Source organism: Pelophylax lessonae, assembly GCF_965119305.1.
Source record: "Pelophylax lessonae genome assembly, chromosome: 9".
NCBI lineage: Eukaryota > Metazoa > Chordata > Amphibia > Anura > Ranidae > Pelophylax > Pelophylax lessonae.
This window is the reverse complement of record NC_138776.1, coordinates 90,317,845-90,336,224: the sequence shown is the minus strand read 5'-3', so window position 1 is coordinate 90,336,224 and position 18,380 is coordinate 90,317,845. Positions and strand designations below refer to the sequence as shown.

General features: G+C 37.2%; 1 protein-coding gene across 3 annotated transcripts in view; it reads left to right on the top strand.

Annotated features, from left to right (window-relative positions):
* Positions 1-18,380, top strand: part of ADGRA1 (adhesion G protein-coupled receptor A1) — a 1,278,841-nt gene that overhangs the window by 1,148,490 nt on the left and 111,971 nt on the right. For all 3 annotated transcript variants that reach the window (XM_082267510.1, XM_082267512.1, XM_082267511.1), the window contains one exon: positions 17,570-17,715. In XM_082267510.1, the coding sequence (XP_082123636.1) occupies positions 17,570-17,715 (146 nt within the window). The remainder of the gene's footprint in view (positions 1-17,569; positions 17,716-18,380) is intronic.

Below are 18,380 nucleotides of genomic sequence, written 5' to 3'. Positions count from 1 at the left end.
ATAAAGTGTCTTCCTCAAGGAGTAAATAATGAAATCTGGAATATATATAAATTCCACTAAAATTCACATTAGGAAAGGAAAAACCATATACAAATTATTTTATGCAATAAAATCACTTACAAAAACCCAATGATGTATAATTTATTTATTTCAGGTACTTATATAGCGCTGTCAATTTACGCAGTGCTTTACATATACTTTGTACATTCACATCAGTCCCTACCCTCAAGGAGCTTACAATCTAAGGTCCCTAACTCACATTTATACATACATATACTAGGGCCAATTTAGACAGGAGCCAATTAACTTACCAGCATCTATTTGGAGTGTGGGAGGAAATCAAAGTACCTGGAGGAAACCCACGCAGGCACAGCGAGAATATGCAAACTCCAGGAAGGTAGTGTTGTGGTTGGGATTTGAACCAGCGACCCTTTTGCTGCTAGGCAAAAATGCTAACCACTACACCTCTGTGCCGCCTATAATGAACAAACTGGTGCGTATCCAAAAAAGGCCTTGAGATGTACAGTAAACTTGATATGATGCAAGGGATGCCAAACAAAGCCACACCCCCCAAAACAAACAGATGGGGACCAATTCACCTATTGAGAAAATAAATATTCATATAAATAGTACATAAATCCTGATACCCTAGTAGGCTGATACTCTGCGCTGGAATATTACAAATATCATTTCACTAACAATATATTAGAAGAGAGCCTCCAAAGAGGAGAAAATGGATACTCATAAACTAATAGGCATCTGCATGGAACCAATACTCAAAAAGCATAAGCTTGTTTAAACATGACTTTAATGGAATTAAAAGGATTTCAAACATATAAAGAAGCCCAATATATACTTTATTACCGAGGGATGTATAGAAGGAGTAAGAACGAATGGACTTTATTGGCACTGACAACCAGACAGTTACGTCGTAAAGATAAAATTATTTTATTAAGAAATCGTTAAACATATATGCGTATGTGTACCACCACAGGTGCAGAACATGAAAAACAAATCAAAAAACAATGATTGTTTTTTATTTGTTTTTCATGTTCTGCACCTGTGGTGGTACACATATGCATATATGTTTTTTAACGATTTCTTAACCGCCTTAGCGGTAATCCCGAGCGTGACTCGGGGTTGATTTTTCATTGCAGGAGCGGTAACCCCGAGTCACGCTCGGGGTGGATTGCAGAGAGCGCAGCGGTGTTCTCTTACCTTCTCCTGGCGATCCAGCGATGATCTCTCATTGCTGCGACCGCCAGCCGAGAGTCCCGCCGCTCCTCCGTCCCTCCGTCGGTACGATCACTTCCTAGTTCCGTTCCCTGCAGCAGCAATGCTGCATGGGAGCGGAACTAGGGAGGGAAATTCAAAAAAAAAAAAACAAAACGTTACACAAAACACACTTTATATTATAATATATATATATATATATATATATATATATATATATATATATATATATGTGTATATATATATATATATATATATATATATATGCATATATATATATATATGTGTATATATATATATATATATATATATATATATATGCATATATATATGCATATGCATATATATATATATATATAATATGCACACACACACACATATATATATATAAAATTATATTATTGATTCAATTATAATTCATGCAATATATATTATATATATATGTGTGTGTATATATATATATATATATATATATATATATATATATATATATATATATATATATATATATACACACACACACACATATCTATATATAATATATAATGCATGAATTATAATCTAATCAATAATATAATTTTATTATATATATTATATATTAAATAATAAAATAATATTATTGATTCGATTATAATTCGTTTATAATTATTTAATATAATGCGTTTGTGTTTCAAATTTATCACATCTGGGATGTCTACTAGAGTCTTGTTTTGGTCAGGTTTAAGTCAGTAATTACTAAGAATTGTAGGCCTATAATACATAACGCCAAATTTCCATGAAAAGAATTGTACCGCTTTTGGTATGTAATTCCAGACATAATCATACCGCCAGGGAGGTTAATAAAATAATTTTATCTTTACGACGTAACTGTCTGGTTGTCAGTGCCAATAAAGTCCATTCGTTCTTACTCCTTCTATACATACATTGATTAGGACGTGGCACGTATTAATTCAAGTGTTCACAGTGTCATCCTGTGTTGACACTATCTCCCTTTTGATATTATTACCGAGGGAGTTTCCAATCCATAAAATTGTACAAAATATTTTTGGGTAATCTACTGTATATAAAGTCCCATTCCATACCATGTATACACTGATGCCTAAACGTCCAGGCCAAATTTAGCAATGTCAGCATGTGCTGCTAGATTTAAAAATATGTGAATTTAAATTTTTTTTTTACACTAAAGCCTGATCAGTGGATCAGCTGTCTGCCTGGACTTCCTGTATGGGGCAGGCAGTTGCTGAAGTGAAGGAAGAGTCAACGAACTACTAGGATGCTCATCAGCGTTCTTGTAGTTCATTGAGAACCACAAGCCTTCTTCCCCGGTGGCAGACAGGACTTGTAGCTCATTCATTCACAGATCTCTGTGACAGAACAACCCTTCAAAGCTGCACAGTTTTTAAAATGTGACAGCGGGGAAGGGAGAGGATCCTCTGCCCCTTTTTATGGGGAGGAGGAAGATGGGGGAGATGTCAGTTGCTGCACAGTAACATGCTATCTTCTATACCCTAAATATGGGTGTAACTTGTTACAAAAGGGTGATCCTTTATTTTTACATTATTTAGATTCTTTAATTTTTTTAAATACTGCAATTGTATGTGACAATTGAATTATTAAAGTAAAACTGCAAATGAAGTATGCAGCCTGAAGATAGTGTTTATCTTTAAGCTTATGGTTTTTGGCAGTGGAACCTCCAGCCAACATGCGATCACTGAGAACTCAAAACTGACAACATGTCCTGGGCATTGTGCTGTGAAACATTATACAGATTAGTGACGGAAAGGGGTTTAAGTGGTCATTGGGGTAACAAAGGATATATCTGATTGGGATGACACTATGATATATTTATGTTTATCTGCAGAGAATTTGTAATGATGACAGTCTATAGCTGCCAAATTTTCTGTTTAATCCTTCAGTGACTGCTGTACAATTATAATAATAGACCTCATCATTCAGTACCGTTGAAGGCTTTTTTTTTAAGTTTTCATTCTAAGGTTTAAACTGTTGAATATCTATATTATATGGGGTGATTGCACCAATGTGGCCCACTGATGACTGGTTCCATTATAGGTCCTACATATCAAGCAGACATGCTTTATGTTGGGAATAGCCAACAAAGGAGCAAGTTACTTCTAGAGTAGACCTAAAATGACCATCCTTGGCTGATAATTCACTTTTATATGTGCACCATAGGACCACTTGGCACATTTTTAAGGTGTTTGTAAGAGTAAATATGGGCAGCAGTTGAGGGAGACACAATCAGATCTAATGTTAAGAAGAGAGACTCGTTTTATACTTGCTTCCATTTTTGGCGCCTCTACAGGGGGAAAAGTCCAGCAATACACCACTTTAGTTATTTGGGACTTTTTTAATCTACTGTAAGAAAAGCTAGGGGAGGGGGATGAATAGTATAGTTTAGTAAGTGGAGGGTACTGGCCAGAGATCCGATTTTAAATTTTCAGTTCACATAAATCCATTCAGCACTACAAATCAAAGTAATAATTTGTCATAAAACAGTATATCTATCTTGCTAATATAAGGATGGGAACAAGAAGAGGGTCTGGAATGGTCAATAGAGTGTAACCCTGCCCATTTACATCCACCATTTTTGACAGTAACTGGGCCCTGCTCCCTCCTGGATGAGTGCTAGCAGAACATGTCAGAATTTAGCTAGCTAATGACCTGGCTGTAAAATGGGGCACTTTTACTGCAAGGAGGTAGGGTAACACTGAGCTTTTGACATGAGATTCACAAGCACACGTTCATTTCAGTCATAGAACATGCCCATTTGACATAGAAAACTTTCCTCCAGACTGTATATTTATAGTCCTTATAAGAAGATTTTCCATTTTTCATCCAAGCCCTGATGAAGGGTTATAGTTTGGTCCCTGAAATGCTTTGGTTACCTTAAATCTTTCTGTTGTCTCCATTTTTATCAACAATGAATGAGCGGTTGAGTCATTGTTTTTTTTCATATCTGAAGCACCATTGCTGTGCATTATTTATATTATAGGTTACCTTTATGTACTCCTTTTAGTGTTTGTATGCCCTATCAGGTCCATTCCATGTTTTTACTTTTTGTCATGAGTAATCTATATACAGTATCTCACAAAAATACAAAAATGTGTACACCCCTCACAATTTTGTAAATATTTTATTATATCTTTCATGTGACAACACTGAAGAAATGACACTTAGCTACAATGTAAAGTAGTGAGTGTACAGCTTGTATAACAGTGTAAATTTGCTGTCCCCTGATAATAACTCCCAGCCATTATTGTCTAAACCGCTGGCAACAAAAGTGAGTACACCCCTAAATGGAAATGTCCAAATTGGGCCCAAAGTGTCAATATTTTGTGTGGCCACCATCATTTCCCAGCACTGCCTTAACCCTCTTGGGTATGGAGTTTCACAGGTTGCCACTGGAGTCCTCTTCCACTCCTCCATGACAACATCACAGAGCTGGTGGATGTTAGAGACCTTGTGCTCCTCCACCTTCTGTTTGAGGATGCCCCACAGATGCTCAATAGCGTTTAGGTCTGGAGACATGCTTGGCCAGTCCATCACCTTTACCCTCAGCTTCTTTAACATGGCAGTGGTCATCTTGGAGGTGTGTTTGGGGTTATTATCATGTTGGAATACTGCCCTGCGGCCTAGTCTCCGAAGGGAGGGGATCATGCTCTGCTTCAGTATGCCACAGTACATGTTGGCATTCACGGTTCCCTCAATGAACTGTAGCTCCCCAGTGCCCGCAGCACTCATGCAACCCCAGACCATGACACTCCCATCACCATGCTTGCCTGTAGGCAAGAAACACTTGTTGCTGCCAAACACGCTTGACACCATGTACCAAATATGTTATCTTGGTCTCATCAGACCACAGGAAATGGTTCCTGTAATCCATGCCCTTAGTCTGCTTGTCCAGCAAACTGATTGCAGGCTTTCTTTTGAATTATCTTTAGAAGAGGCTTCTTTCTGGGATGACAGCCATGCAGACCAATTTTGATGCAGTGTGCGGCATATGGTCTGAGCACTAACAGGCTGACCCCCCACCCCTTTAACCTCTGCAGCAATGCTGGCAGCACTCATATATCTATTTCCCAAAAACAACCTCTGGCTATGACGCTGAACACGTGCACTCAACTTCTTTGGTCAACCATGGCGAGGCCTTGTTCTGAGTGGAACCTGTCCTGATAAACCGATGTATGGTCTTGGCCATCATGCTGCTGCTCAGTTTCAGGGTCTTGGCAATCTTCTTATAGCCTAGGCCATCTTTATGTAGAACAACAATTCTTTTTTTCAGATCCTCAGAGAGTTCTTTACCATGAGGTGCCATGTTGAACTTCCAGTGACCAGTATGAGAGAGTGAGAGTGATGACACCAAATTGAACACACCTGCTCCCCATTCACACCTGAGACCTTGTAACACTAATGAGTCACATGACACCAGGGAGGGGAAATGGCTAATTGGGCCCAATTTGTACATTTTCACTTTGGGGTGTACTCACTTTTTTTTCCAGCGGTTTAGACAATAATGGCTTTGTGTTGAGTTATTTTGAGGGGACAGCAAATTTACACTGTTATACAAGCTGTACACTCACTACTTTACATTGCAGCAAAGTGTCATTTCTTCAGTGTTGTCACATGAAAAGGTATAATAAAAGATTTTCTAAAATGTGAGGGGTGTACTCACTTTTGTTAGATACTGTATAAAAGACCAGAATTCTCCTTTCCTGACTTTAATGCTAGTCATGTATAGTGAAGCTCATGGGAATTATAGCAGAGAAGGAATACATGCAGTAAAATCTGAAAGCTGTTTTGATGCATATTTCACCCACAACAGTGGAAACAGGGAAATGTAGATTAAGTTATAGAAGGAATAAAAATCGGGAGTGACTAATAAAAGTAAGGCATGTTGGATGAGCATATGGGAAGCATCACAGACTTTGTTTTCTGTTTTCATAGAAAGATAGAGTTTGTCTTTAAAGCAGTTATTTTGGTTATGCAGAAAATAATGTGCTATTTGGCAAGGAGTAAAGTTGAGTTTGACTGTGAAATCCATGTTTTGAGTCTGTAGTTATTCCCTCTGTGGAGAACATCTAAAATCCTCCCCCGCTTCAGTATCCTACTCTAAGGCATTAGTGGGAAAACCCGTCACAATGAATATGTTTTAAATAAATTCTTGCTTTTCGCATTTAGAACAAACTTGCAGGCTCTGAATAATAATTGAAAAAATAAAAAGAGAGAGAGAGAAAAGGTCTGGTATTATGTACATTCATGTTTTTATTCATTATTGAGCTGCAGAATGAAATTGGTTATTTAAATGAAAGTAAATAATTTTAGTGTGGGTAATCTAAGCAGCATCAGTAAATGTTTGTTAGATAATAACAGTGCGTGTTTAAAACTTACTGCTGTGGCAGAATTGGTTTGTTGTATATAGAGCCGTTCGGCTTATAGCAATGTGTACAGACAAAGTTGTGCAAATTATTTTACTAAATATAATCAGTGATAATCCATGAATCTGTAAAAATGCCTCTGCTCAAAAGTAAGGTGTGAAAACCTAGATCTCCTAAAATAATCATTTTTTTCTCAGATAGGTCTTAAACAATGTAGATGAAATAAATCTTCTTGTTCAGCTCTCCAGTGGTGGTGGCTGAAGGTTGGGTTGTTGCTTGAATGGGAGACTGGGTGTGCAGGGAGGAAAGTCCTAAAGGTGGAAAATAAATAGTACAGATTACATTTTATTCAGACACTTGTATTATAAAAAGCAAACATGTTTTGGGGGTAAAAGGACCCCCCTTCATCAGGGTTTGGTACTGTTGAAAGAAGGGCTGGGGCTGATAACTTTGGTGGGATCCTGAAGTATGGCCACTCCAGATGAATTCAGGGCATAGGGAAAGAGAACCGATGAGACTTGTTGGCAAAATAGAGGACTCCTTATGCAGGTATCTTTTCCTAATGGCAGATAAAGACAGTTATTGTTAACAAACAAAAAAAGAGGATGGTGTTTAACAGTGTGAATGAGTTTGCCTAAATGTGGGCATATTTTGGTCAGAGCTTGGCAATATTGAAACAATGTAAAATGTACAGAATGCCATTTAATAACTTAGGGTGTTGGAAGGCATACAGCTGGACCCCCTTTCCCACAGTTTTTCAGCTTGCAAGCTAGTAAAAGGTCCTTATTGCACTCCAAGTTCATGTGCTGATGCATCGCTTGCATTGCCAACAATTTTGACCCTGGAGTTAGACATGCTACAGTCCACTGAAACCAGAGACTTAAGCCCCGTACACACGTACCGATTGTGGGCCGAACGATCGACCGTCTTTTGTCCAGTGCTGTCGTGTTGGTTGAAAAGTGCTCAAGACTGCACACGAATTTTGTCGGCCAACAACAACCAACTTCAGAAGTGATGTCATGTGATGGTTAACTTTCCGTGTGTTTTTTTCTTCTCTGAGCATGCCCAGTCTTGCTCATCTGGCTTTTGTCGGCCGAAATCTGTACTGACTGACGAACAATCGGCCGTTCTGGTGACGGCCAACAAAAATTTTATAGCATGCAGATCAGATTTTGTTCGGCCGAAAAGTCGCAGTCGGTTGTCGGAAGCATCATACTAACAAGCCGACAATCGGCCGATCGGACGTTGGCCGAACATTTACGGCCTACAATCGGTACGTGTGTACGGGGCTTCTGTGGCAGATATGGCAGGTGGGGACATAACAATGAAGGATATAACCATTTCCTACTCTTCATAATACGGTAATTGTAAAACTTCTTTAAACAAGCACACATCTTCTACAATAGCTGGATCTGCTTATACTAGATGAACATAAAAAATGTGCTTCCAGCAATTCACATAATTAGTTTGTATAATTATCTGGTTTTCTCCTTTAACAATGAAGACTGCATAACACCTGTCATGGGCTATATCCGGAGCGGTATGGTAAATTCCCAGAGGCATGCAGTCTAGAGAATTATTGGTCCTTACCGATGACCTAAGCAAGGTTCGGGTTCCACTGAAATAAGCTCCAGTTTGTGGCACATAGGTGAGCTCAGTTGGATACCTCCCCTGTCAAATGCTTCAAAGATTCTGTAAGGAGATTAATACTCTTTCCAGAGTTAGTGTAGGGGGACTGTAAGGAAGAAAAGAGAATATTTGTTCTAGGCCATCCCAAGATGGATATCTAAAATATATAATAGTAATTTACAATCAGTGAGTTAAATATGTCTATAGGATTCACATTTGCAAGTTTTTTTTTTTCATTTCTTTCAAGATTAGCACTACTAGAGCTTTTCTCAGTAACAGGGAACAGAATACCTTTCTTTTGCTGCTTCATTTGAAAAATTAACAAAGGATGTTATAAAACTTAGAGTGCTATCAACTGAAAAATCATCCTACCCAATTATGTTTTATATGTAATACTGTTAAATGACAAATTGGATCTCCTTCTCATATACGAGTGGATCCAGGGTACATTTGTCAAAAAATTTGTATCAAGGTCAGAGTGAGCTCAAACTTGTTATATTGCAATGCAATTGCCTACAGGTCAGTGTAAAAGCAGGTATCGACTTAATCTCTCCCCAAACCATAAAACTTCACCCCCAAACTAAGCCCTTAATAAAAAAAAAAACATCCATTAACTCCGAAATCCAGCCCTTACCATTTCTCCCCAACACGTAGAACCTATTCCCATTTTATTGTGAGCGTTCATGTGTGTTTTTAAAAAAATCTACACATACTGAATTGCACATTCAACAAGCATCCAAGAACTGTTTTTACAGTGCATGTATTTTAACATGTATGCATTTGTGGTGTGGTAAAGGGCCAAGTACATTGTTTAGGATGTCTTTACGCATTCATTAGAAATGAATGGGCACACACTCCAAAGTGCATACACAACTTGTTAGTGCAAAGTGCATCAACACACATTAAAACACCTGCGCAAAGGTAAACCATCTTTAATGGCTAAATACTGATACTTTTTTACTAACATACACTAATCTAACAATAATTAGCCCCTAATCTGCTGCATGCTCACCTCATCCTTTGCCAGAAGCCTCTGTGGCAAAAGCATACAGATGATACATGCGCTCAGCATGGCAGATGCATTTGTTGACGCATGTTTCTCTGCATTGTTTCCAGTTATAGTCATCTAATTTTGCACCATTTAATGCAGTTTCTGTGTCCAGTACCTGTGTCAAGAGCCATTTTTAGAGGTGCTAGGGGGCTTTCAGGATACCAACCAGCATGAAACAAGCCGGTAAGAACTGCAGCTCCGAACAAACTTACATCTCGGCAGTCAAACAATGCTCCCAAAGGGTTTTTATTTTGTTCTCTTTTTGCGTTTGTGTGTTCTTTATCCTCCTATTATGGAATGAAAATTATCTTTAAGTACGGCAGATTATGTTACCAGAATGGTGAACTGTCTGGAAAGAACAGCTGGGGAGTGTGTAAAATGGAATTCTGTTTCTCCTGCAATAAAGTGGTTGCTTTCTCTCTGCTTCAGGACTGTTGCTATGGATATCCTGCTTCTCACAGAGTATCATATATTCCTTTTATGGGTGTTTTTTTTAATACTTATGTAAAAGATTTGTAGTGTATGTGTAATACCTAGACTTCGAATGAACATTGTGTTTTGTGAGCTAACAATAGACAGGAAGGCCTAAGAGACAGAACTGAAAGGGACACTAAATGGCATAACCGTTTTCTAGAAGGGTATTTTTTAAATCTATAAGCCATATTTGCTTCTTACATTTACTTATAGTTTTCTACTTAGTAATACTGCACCACAGGGATTATGCCACACAGTTTCTTATCTGAGTGCATATCTAAGGGCCATCCTGATTCATAAAGAATAATATAATCTTGGTGGCTCATTGGGTAATAGATTTAATGTCAGCTGTTATTCAGTTACGATTCTAATTGCACTCCCTAGTGTACAGAGATCCTTCAGAGGGTGAGTCTAAATATCGTCATATTGAGTATGATCACAAACATATAGGATGTTTTTTTAATCTACAGATAAGGTGGCACAGTGCTATAGGGTATAAACATTCTTCCATCTCAACTGCCCTGTTTTTGTTAGAACTCATTTGGTTTTATTTTTCAGCACCCCTTCACTGGATTCTAAAAATCACATTTACTCCAAACAATATATTCCATTTGATCATCTATCAACTTTTTTACAGTTTTGAGATTCCTGGAGGACACTTCAATGACCTAATATGACAAGACCCCTGTGAACTGTAAATGCCCCTGTATATTTCTAGGTGACAACACAGCTCAATTAAGGGGTGTCTTGAAGATGAGAACACATTTCTAGGATGATGAAACATGAAAACTAATGGGTGGTTGAGTGGTCTAAAATACACAGATTAAATAGGCATATTGTCTATTATAAGCAAATATGAGTGTTTTGGCCAGTTCAGTGAGGAAACTTAAAATATCTGGTAGGACCACAAGGGGTCTTAAATGTATTTATTTCAATTACAGTGTGATGTGTCTAAACACTGTCAATGAAGTGTATAATTGCACAAATGGGTTTAAAGTGACCTTTGTGTCCAACTGTGTTCTTGTAGTACCTATACACACTATATGACCAAAAGTGTGTGAACACCCCTCTGAATTACTAGGCTCAAGGTTTTGCTAATATAACAGCATATAAAGGCATTTTAGACAACTCTCTGCTTGGGGAAAATTTTATCAAATATCTCCTGTTTTATGTGTCATCATTGTTTTTATTTTGCTGAAAATCTGTCCATGTCTATTATTTCTAAAATACGACCCCAGGATTGAACAAAAGGATATTGGAATGATAAACAAAGAAAAGGTTCTAAAGAGTTACAAGCTGAACTTTTGATCAGACCCTCTGTCGCTTTAAACAACAATGGGCTCAAAGAAAGAAGACCAAGGAAGACTCCACCGTTGAAGGAAAAACATTATAAAATTATTATAGAAAAACATTATAAAATTTGCTAAAATGCATATTGACAAAGCACAATGCTTCTAGGAAAAAAAAGTTTATTGGACAGATGAGACAAAATTTAAGTTTTTTTTTTTAGAAAATCGAATTGACTCCATGTTCACAGATGAACAATTAAGTAGCTGGAAGTGGCTTGGTTATGTTTTGGGACTACTTTCCTACATCTGATATGGGTGTCTTACATTTGTGCAGGAAACTATGAACTTGCAATACTGGCAAAATAATTCTGGAACTAAACATAGCCTGCCCAGTGTCATAAAGCTCTGTCTCAATCACAGGCCAACTGTCCTTCAACAGGATATGACACAAAACACACATCTAAAAGCACCCAAGGATGACTAAGAACAAAACACTGGATTATTTTGATGTGGCCGTCTATAACTCCTCATCTGAATCCTATTGAACGTCTCTGGAAAGAGCTGGAATGTGCAGTCTGGAGCAGGCATCCTTTATACCTGAGACAGCTGGTGCAGTTTGCTCAGGAAGAGTGGGACAAACTATTTGCTGGTAGGTGCAGAAGTCCCTATTAAGGATTCCTTCCAATTTCCATGGCATTTCATTTCTATTTTTGATAAAATGTTTTGTTGAATTAAATATCAAAAGCAATGTCTAATATGTATTATATATGAAATAAACAATGATGGATTTTAATGACATTGAACAGTTTTTAGTTATTTTGAAGAAAATTGTGGGTTGTTCTTTTTATGTGGAAGGGTACCAACAAATGTGTCTATGGTGATATGTACAAACTATACAAATAAGCCTGTTTTTTAAACATAATCCATTGATGAGATAATTTACACGCAAATCGAAAGATTTACAAATTGATTATGTTCATGTACTATGTACTCTGATGAAAGAAAACATTTCTAGGAGAAAATAAATTCTGCCAAATCAGAAAGAAATAAAGATTAACTTAAAGGAAGATACTGTGTGCTTGAAGAGAAGGTTAAAAGTCTGTCCAGGAGAGGCAAGAAAGCTTATGTCTATAGACTCACTGATGAGGCAGAAAAAGCATCAAAAAGACAAGATCTTAAGACATCACAAAATCAAGATGTTAAGAAGTTTCTGTAACCAGGCCAGTCCAGGGAAGGACAAAGAAGAAACCCTTATAACCAGCAAAGTTAAGAAGATTGCCAGAGGAAAGAGTATTTCTAGATCCAGAGCAAGACAACAAACCCCAATGATTACAAAAGAGGTGCCACTAGCTTAGAAAAAATACATTATGGCTGGACTGCCAAGACTGACATAAAGGATTTTTTTTTTTAAATCCAACTCTAGCAAAAAGGTTATTTTTTCCATTTTGGACAAAGTGATGAAAAAGAAAGAATACTCAGAAAATGCAGAGGAAAAAGGCAAGAGTAGTATCACAAGATCAGGCTATTCAAGAGTAATGTTCTTAGCACCCTATTATGTAGTGTGTTGTATGTATAGTGAATCATGGAAGATGGCAGAGGATGGTCATGAATGCACATTGGCCTAAATTTATGAAGACATTTGATTTTTAAATTTTTTTACTGAATATATAAAATATATTTTATAGTAGAAAGTAAAAAATATTGTGTTTTTTCTTTTCAAAATTGTTGGTCTTTTTTTGTTTATAGCTCAAAAAATAAAAAACACTGTGGTAATCAATTACCACCTAAAAAAAGGTGCTATTTGTGGGAAAAAATTACAAATTTTATTTGGGTTCAGCATTGCATGACTGTGCAATTGTCAGTTAAAATAACGCAGTGCCTTATCGCTTGGTCATGAATGGTGGTAAATCTTCCCGGAGGTCAAGTGGTTACTAACTTTTTCCTCAACACCATCTCTAATAGGCTACACTGATCAGCCACAAAGCCCTTCACTGAAGATGGTAAAATGCTTTAATGGAAAACTTTAATACTTTGCTTTAATGGACCTGCTTAAATATCAAAAGCAAAGGCTGAGGTCATCTGTATATGTTCTCCACATGGCCAGAGATAGAGAGGCAGAAACAAGAAAACCAGGATGGGAACAGTGGAGTTCAAGATTAAGAAACAGAGATGGCCCTGATTGTAACTTAATAGATGATGAGTCAAAAGGATATAACATTTGAAAGTAAGTTAATACACAGAGTTGTATTAATGTACAATAACTGAAGTCTACCAATCTGAGCTCTCCTTTCTTCAATTTAGAGTAAAACAGTCAGGGCAATGAAAATGTCTTCCAGATGGTTTCTTTGAATTTCAGAATTTTGTCTTCTTATTTAAAAGATGTTGATACTTTGAAAAGCCTTGATGACATCTTAAAAAAAATCCACCTTCTGAAATGTTTTGGTGTGTTCCACTACTTAAAACACTGAAAAGAAAATCTCTGCACTGGTCTTGCTTAATTTAACACATTTGACAATCTATTGTTTTGTGCTTTGAATCCTTTTTACAGCTAAAAAATTTATAGCAAAACGAAGTTGACACAGTGCATTTAGTTTGAGTCATCTCATCACTGTAGGTAAAAATTGGTCTCCTCTTGTCACTTTGCCTTCTTTCAGTTCATCACACACACACTATAAATACATACCTCCCTGTCTTCTGCATTAGCCACAGTCATGGACATTTTTTTCAAAAAGTGATTTTAACAAGTTACTTTTGAAATCTATGTTAGAGCAACAAAATTTATGAACCATGTAACCATGTAAGACACAAATACGTCTTTTATATAAAAAGTAAAAAAAAAAGTATCATAATAAGATTTGAGCCTCTGTTTAATCATGCTGATACATTTACCAGGCTTTGAAAAAAATGAGTTTATATAATGTATTTCTAGATGGACCTTCTTGGCCTCATTTAAAAGGATAACTGTACTTTTAAAACACAGCACTTTTATTCCAGGGATGCTAAGAAACTTTTCAATGAATACTTCTTACTTTCCTTTGACTGTGTTTTGAGAGTTGTCTCCATTTGCCTATAGTATTAATACTTTTTTACGTTTTTTACGTTTTTATATCAAGCTTTAAAGTAAAACAAAACCATTTAGGAATGTTGAGGCCCTCATTTTGCCATAATGTGTGTGTATGCTAAAGATCTTTGCACATTATGGCAAAGTGAGTGCCCTGACATTTCTGAGTGGTTTAGTTTTGCTTTAATGTGCATGGTCAAACAAAAGCTTCATATAAAAAAAGATATTTTATGACAAGATGCCTACAGTTCCTTCTCTAATATATATATATATATATATATATATATATATATATATATATATATATATATATATATATATTTTAAAAACGTGCTTAGTCCCATTTTAAAGCATCAAAATGCAAGTGTTTTTTTTTTGTGATGTCATGTTTTGCTATGGTAAGGAGGAGGGCTCTAGAAAAAAAGGCGGACCTTGCATTAATGTAAGGTGCCCGTCAACCGCACATAAGAAGTGAGAGGTATCTGTATTACATAGCCGAATATTTCAGTGTATTCACTTTATTTCTAAGCTGCCTGTGGACTCTCAAAGGGTAGGATCTGTGTAGGCACTGCCACTGGCCGTCTCTTTTTGAGCATCAACTTTTGCCAGAAAGTTTACGTGACACCTGCTCCCCCACCATCTTTCCCAAGACTGTTTTCTCAGGATCAACAGTAGGAGGAACCCTGGAGCTGCTGTTTGGTAAGTATGGGCCATATTCTATTCTTTGCGCTGTTTTCAGAGGGAGGCTTATTGTGTATACATGTGCGTGTTAGATCATAACCACATAACCTCCATCACTAAATTTTACAGTACGAACTATATGCATCATTTTACATACATATATTCATTATTATTATAAGTTTTACCTTCAATCACCCCAACTATAGGCCATTTTTATTACCTTTTAAATCATATATATATATTTGACTATATTTATCTATTCTTCACCCTCTGGATCCACATTGAAAATGCTTTTGTCAGTTTTTCTGTATTTCATCCAGTGTACTGTACACCCTTTCCTGATAAAGTGGCCACTAAAGGGCCACGATGGTGGCATTGATAGTGTTTTAACCTGTTTTTTATGATCAATAAATAGCAACCTTTCTGAAAAATCCACTTGGAAGCACCTTTTTATTAAATGGGCACATCTGCTGACCCCCACACTGGCTCCATTTTGGGGTCTTATTCTATCCTGAAAAAGAGGGCTAATTCTGTCCCTGAATTTTGTTGGCCCTTTCAAAGATCCTTCTACCTAATCTTGCATTGGAATAAACGTATGTCTTGTCTATTAACCCACTGTATCCCTGTATCACTGTAACCCACTGTATCAATCCCAAATTCATTCAAATGCATCACAAACCAAAAAGCTGTGGGGATGCTTTGGTGTGTAAAAGCCACCAGCCAAGAATCCAAACCAATTGTCCAAACACCACTACAATACTAGTGGATAGAAACGCCAATATGATCATCCTAGGGTTCAAACGCTACTTTTCCATTCCTCCATAGTGCAAAGCAAGTCACGGTAAGTCGGCAATGAGTAAAGATCAGCTGCTGGCAAATCTGGTGAACCAAGCTTACATTGGAAGAGCCTATAGTACTGCTGATATGGGATCAAGGGAATAGGGCAGAAATAATTGACACAACATCACATCTATATTCTATTTGTTGTTTCCCTGCAGACTGGCAGATCCAAAATCCTAAATCGATTGATTCACTAATTTTAGTAGGTACTAGTCATTATAATTGCCTGACACCGGGACTGTCTTTTTTACATACTGTTTTTTCATCATCATGACAGATCAAAGAGTCTATCTGATTGTAACCTGTAATAAAACCTTCAGTACAGCTCACTTGTAGCAGATAGGAATAAAAACGGTTTAGAAAAAAACCCTACTGGAAATTCAGCCATTTAACAATGCACATTCCATACTTCAGGTGGCAATTTGTAACAGTTCTCTTTATTTCCATGAAATACAATCTTTAACCTGTCACTACATCATGTTGCTTTTTCCTTGTTTAAAAAAAAAAAGATATGCATAAAGGGAATAAAAGAACACAGCGGATTGGCTAAAACTCTAATTGTCGTTTCCATGGGAATAGCTAACAATTATTTTCTGAGCACAGATGTTAGCATCTTGTCAGAGCTGGTATTTTGATTTTAACATTAATAGCATTCATAAAAGTCATTAAAACAGCTCACTGTTAGAACAGTTCTGTGCAATACAGGGGCTGGTATTAGTGTTGCTTGGAAATATGTTGCATACTCTGTTTTATTCACATGATCAGTGGGTGCCATCAACATTTAAGTGATAGGTGTCAGGATAAGATGCTGTTGCTATGAGTTTTTCTGTATATTTACTATTAGACTTGTATAGAAATTCAATAAAAGTGGCTTTTTAAGTTGCTGTTTGTGTTTATTAAAAACAAAATGCAAATTCATCTTGCTTTCAGTTACCTGCATTTGGAAAGACTCTGGGGTTGATTTACTAAAACTGGAGAGTGCAACATCTGGTGCAGCACTGCATAGAAACCAATAAATTTTTTTGTCAAAGCTTAAAATGATTGTAAAAGCTCTTTTTATTTTCTATAAAAATAACAAAAATGTTATACTTACCACCTCTGTGCAGTGGTTTTACACAGGGCAACCCAGATCCTTCTCTTCTTGGGTCCCTGGCTGGAGCTCCTGACCCCTCCCTCCTGTTGAGTGCCCCCACAGCAAGCAGCTTGCTGTGGGGGTACCTGAGCCAAGCCGCAGTCCTGTGTGTCCATTCAGACACAGAGCTGCCATTTGGCCCTGCCCTCTCTCTCCTGATTGGCTAACTGAGCTTTATTGACAGCATTTGGAGCCAATGGCAACACTGCTGTGTCTCAGCAAATCAGGAGAGTGAGTCCTGGATTGGTGAGGCACTTGTGGACATCACAGAATAGAGAGGGGGATCACGTAAGTATTAGGGGGCTGCTGCACACAGAAGGCTTTTTATCCGAATACATAGAATGCATTCAGATAAAAAAAACTTCTGAATTTACAACCCCTTTAATTGAACAAGCTGAAATTAGAAGCTGATTGGCTACCATGAACAGCTGTGCCAAATTTTGCACTCTCCAGTTTTAGTAAATCAACCCCTCTGTGACTTGGTAAGCCATCACTCATGCTCTTACAGATTACAAGGAAGAATACTGATGTCTAAGGGTGTCTTCAACAGGCCTAGCCCATCTAACTGCTTTCTAGGGTCTATGGACAGATAAACACTGTAGTTCATTGCATCTTCTAATGAGAATATATGCAATTTGGTAAGAGTCGTAGGAACTTTTGAAATCCCCAACACTGGTGTGTAGAAGTGTTGACTGTATTCTATATGGTGTCATTGTCTAAAAGATAGAAACATTTATATTGTCATTGTCTGACTTGCATTCTGTTTCTTTCTGCCCCCTCTAGGTTGGCATTGTCTTGCATTACTCTAGTCTGTGCACTGTCTTATGGATTGGTGTGACTGCCAGAAATATTTACAAGCAAGTTACAAGAAAACCTCTGCAAAACCAGAATATTGAACAGCCTGCATTTCCAAAGCAGCCTATGCTCAGGTATTTGGGAAATCATATATTGTGTGAATCAAGTTCTGTCATTATGTGCCATCCCATGGTCTTAAATCATCTACTATAATACAGTATCGGAAGTGTAGTTCTGCTTCCAGAAATGTAATTCTGATGAAAATAGCAAAAGTAACTGAGGGTAATAATTTTAATAACCAACTATGTTGGAAATCAAAGCAAGCTTCAAGGTTATCAGCACAATGATGGTGCCTTGTGCCTTGAAAGCTTGCCAGAATTTCCAATGCAGTTAGCCAATAAAGGTATAATCCTTTTGTTATCCAATATTTTTTATTATATCCTACAGTTGAGGAAAACAGGGAGACTATTCTGAGTGTGACAAGTGGTTACAATTGTAAATATCAAAGTATTATCCTCAGTTACTTTAGCTACTCTGACTAAACGTAGAATTCTGAACTTCTTGGGGTATCATTGGGAGGAGGATAGTTAAAGCATACATCATATTGCTGTTTCTTTCTATCTTTTGCCACTCTGACTGCAAGATTTTCCGCACCTAGATATCTGCTACAATGACCTGCTGTGTCCGTTACAAAGAAGTTATACTTTTCTTTGTAATTGTTTTTACATAACTGAGAATGCATGACAGTTATAGAGCCAGTAAGGTAAAGCGAGACCTTACTAATGAATTCCATAAGAGG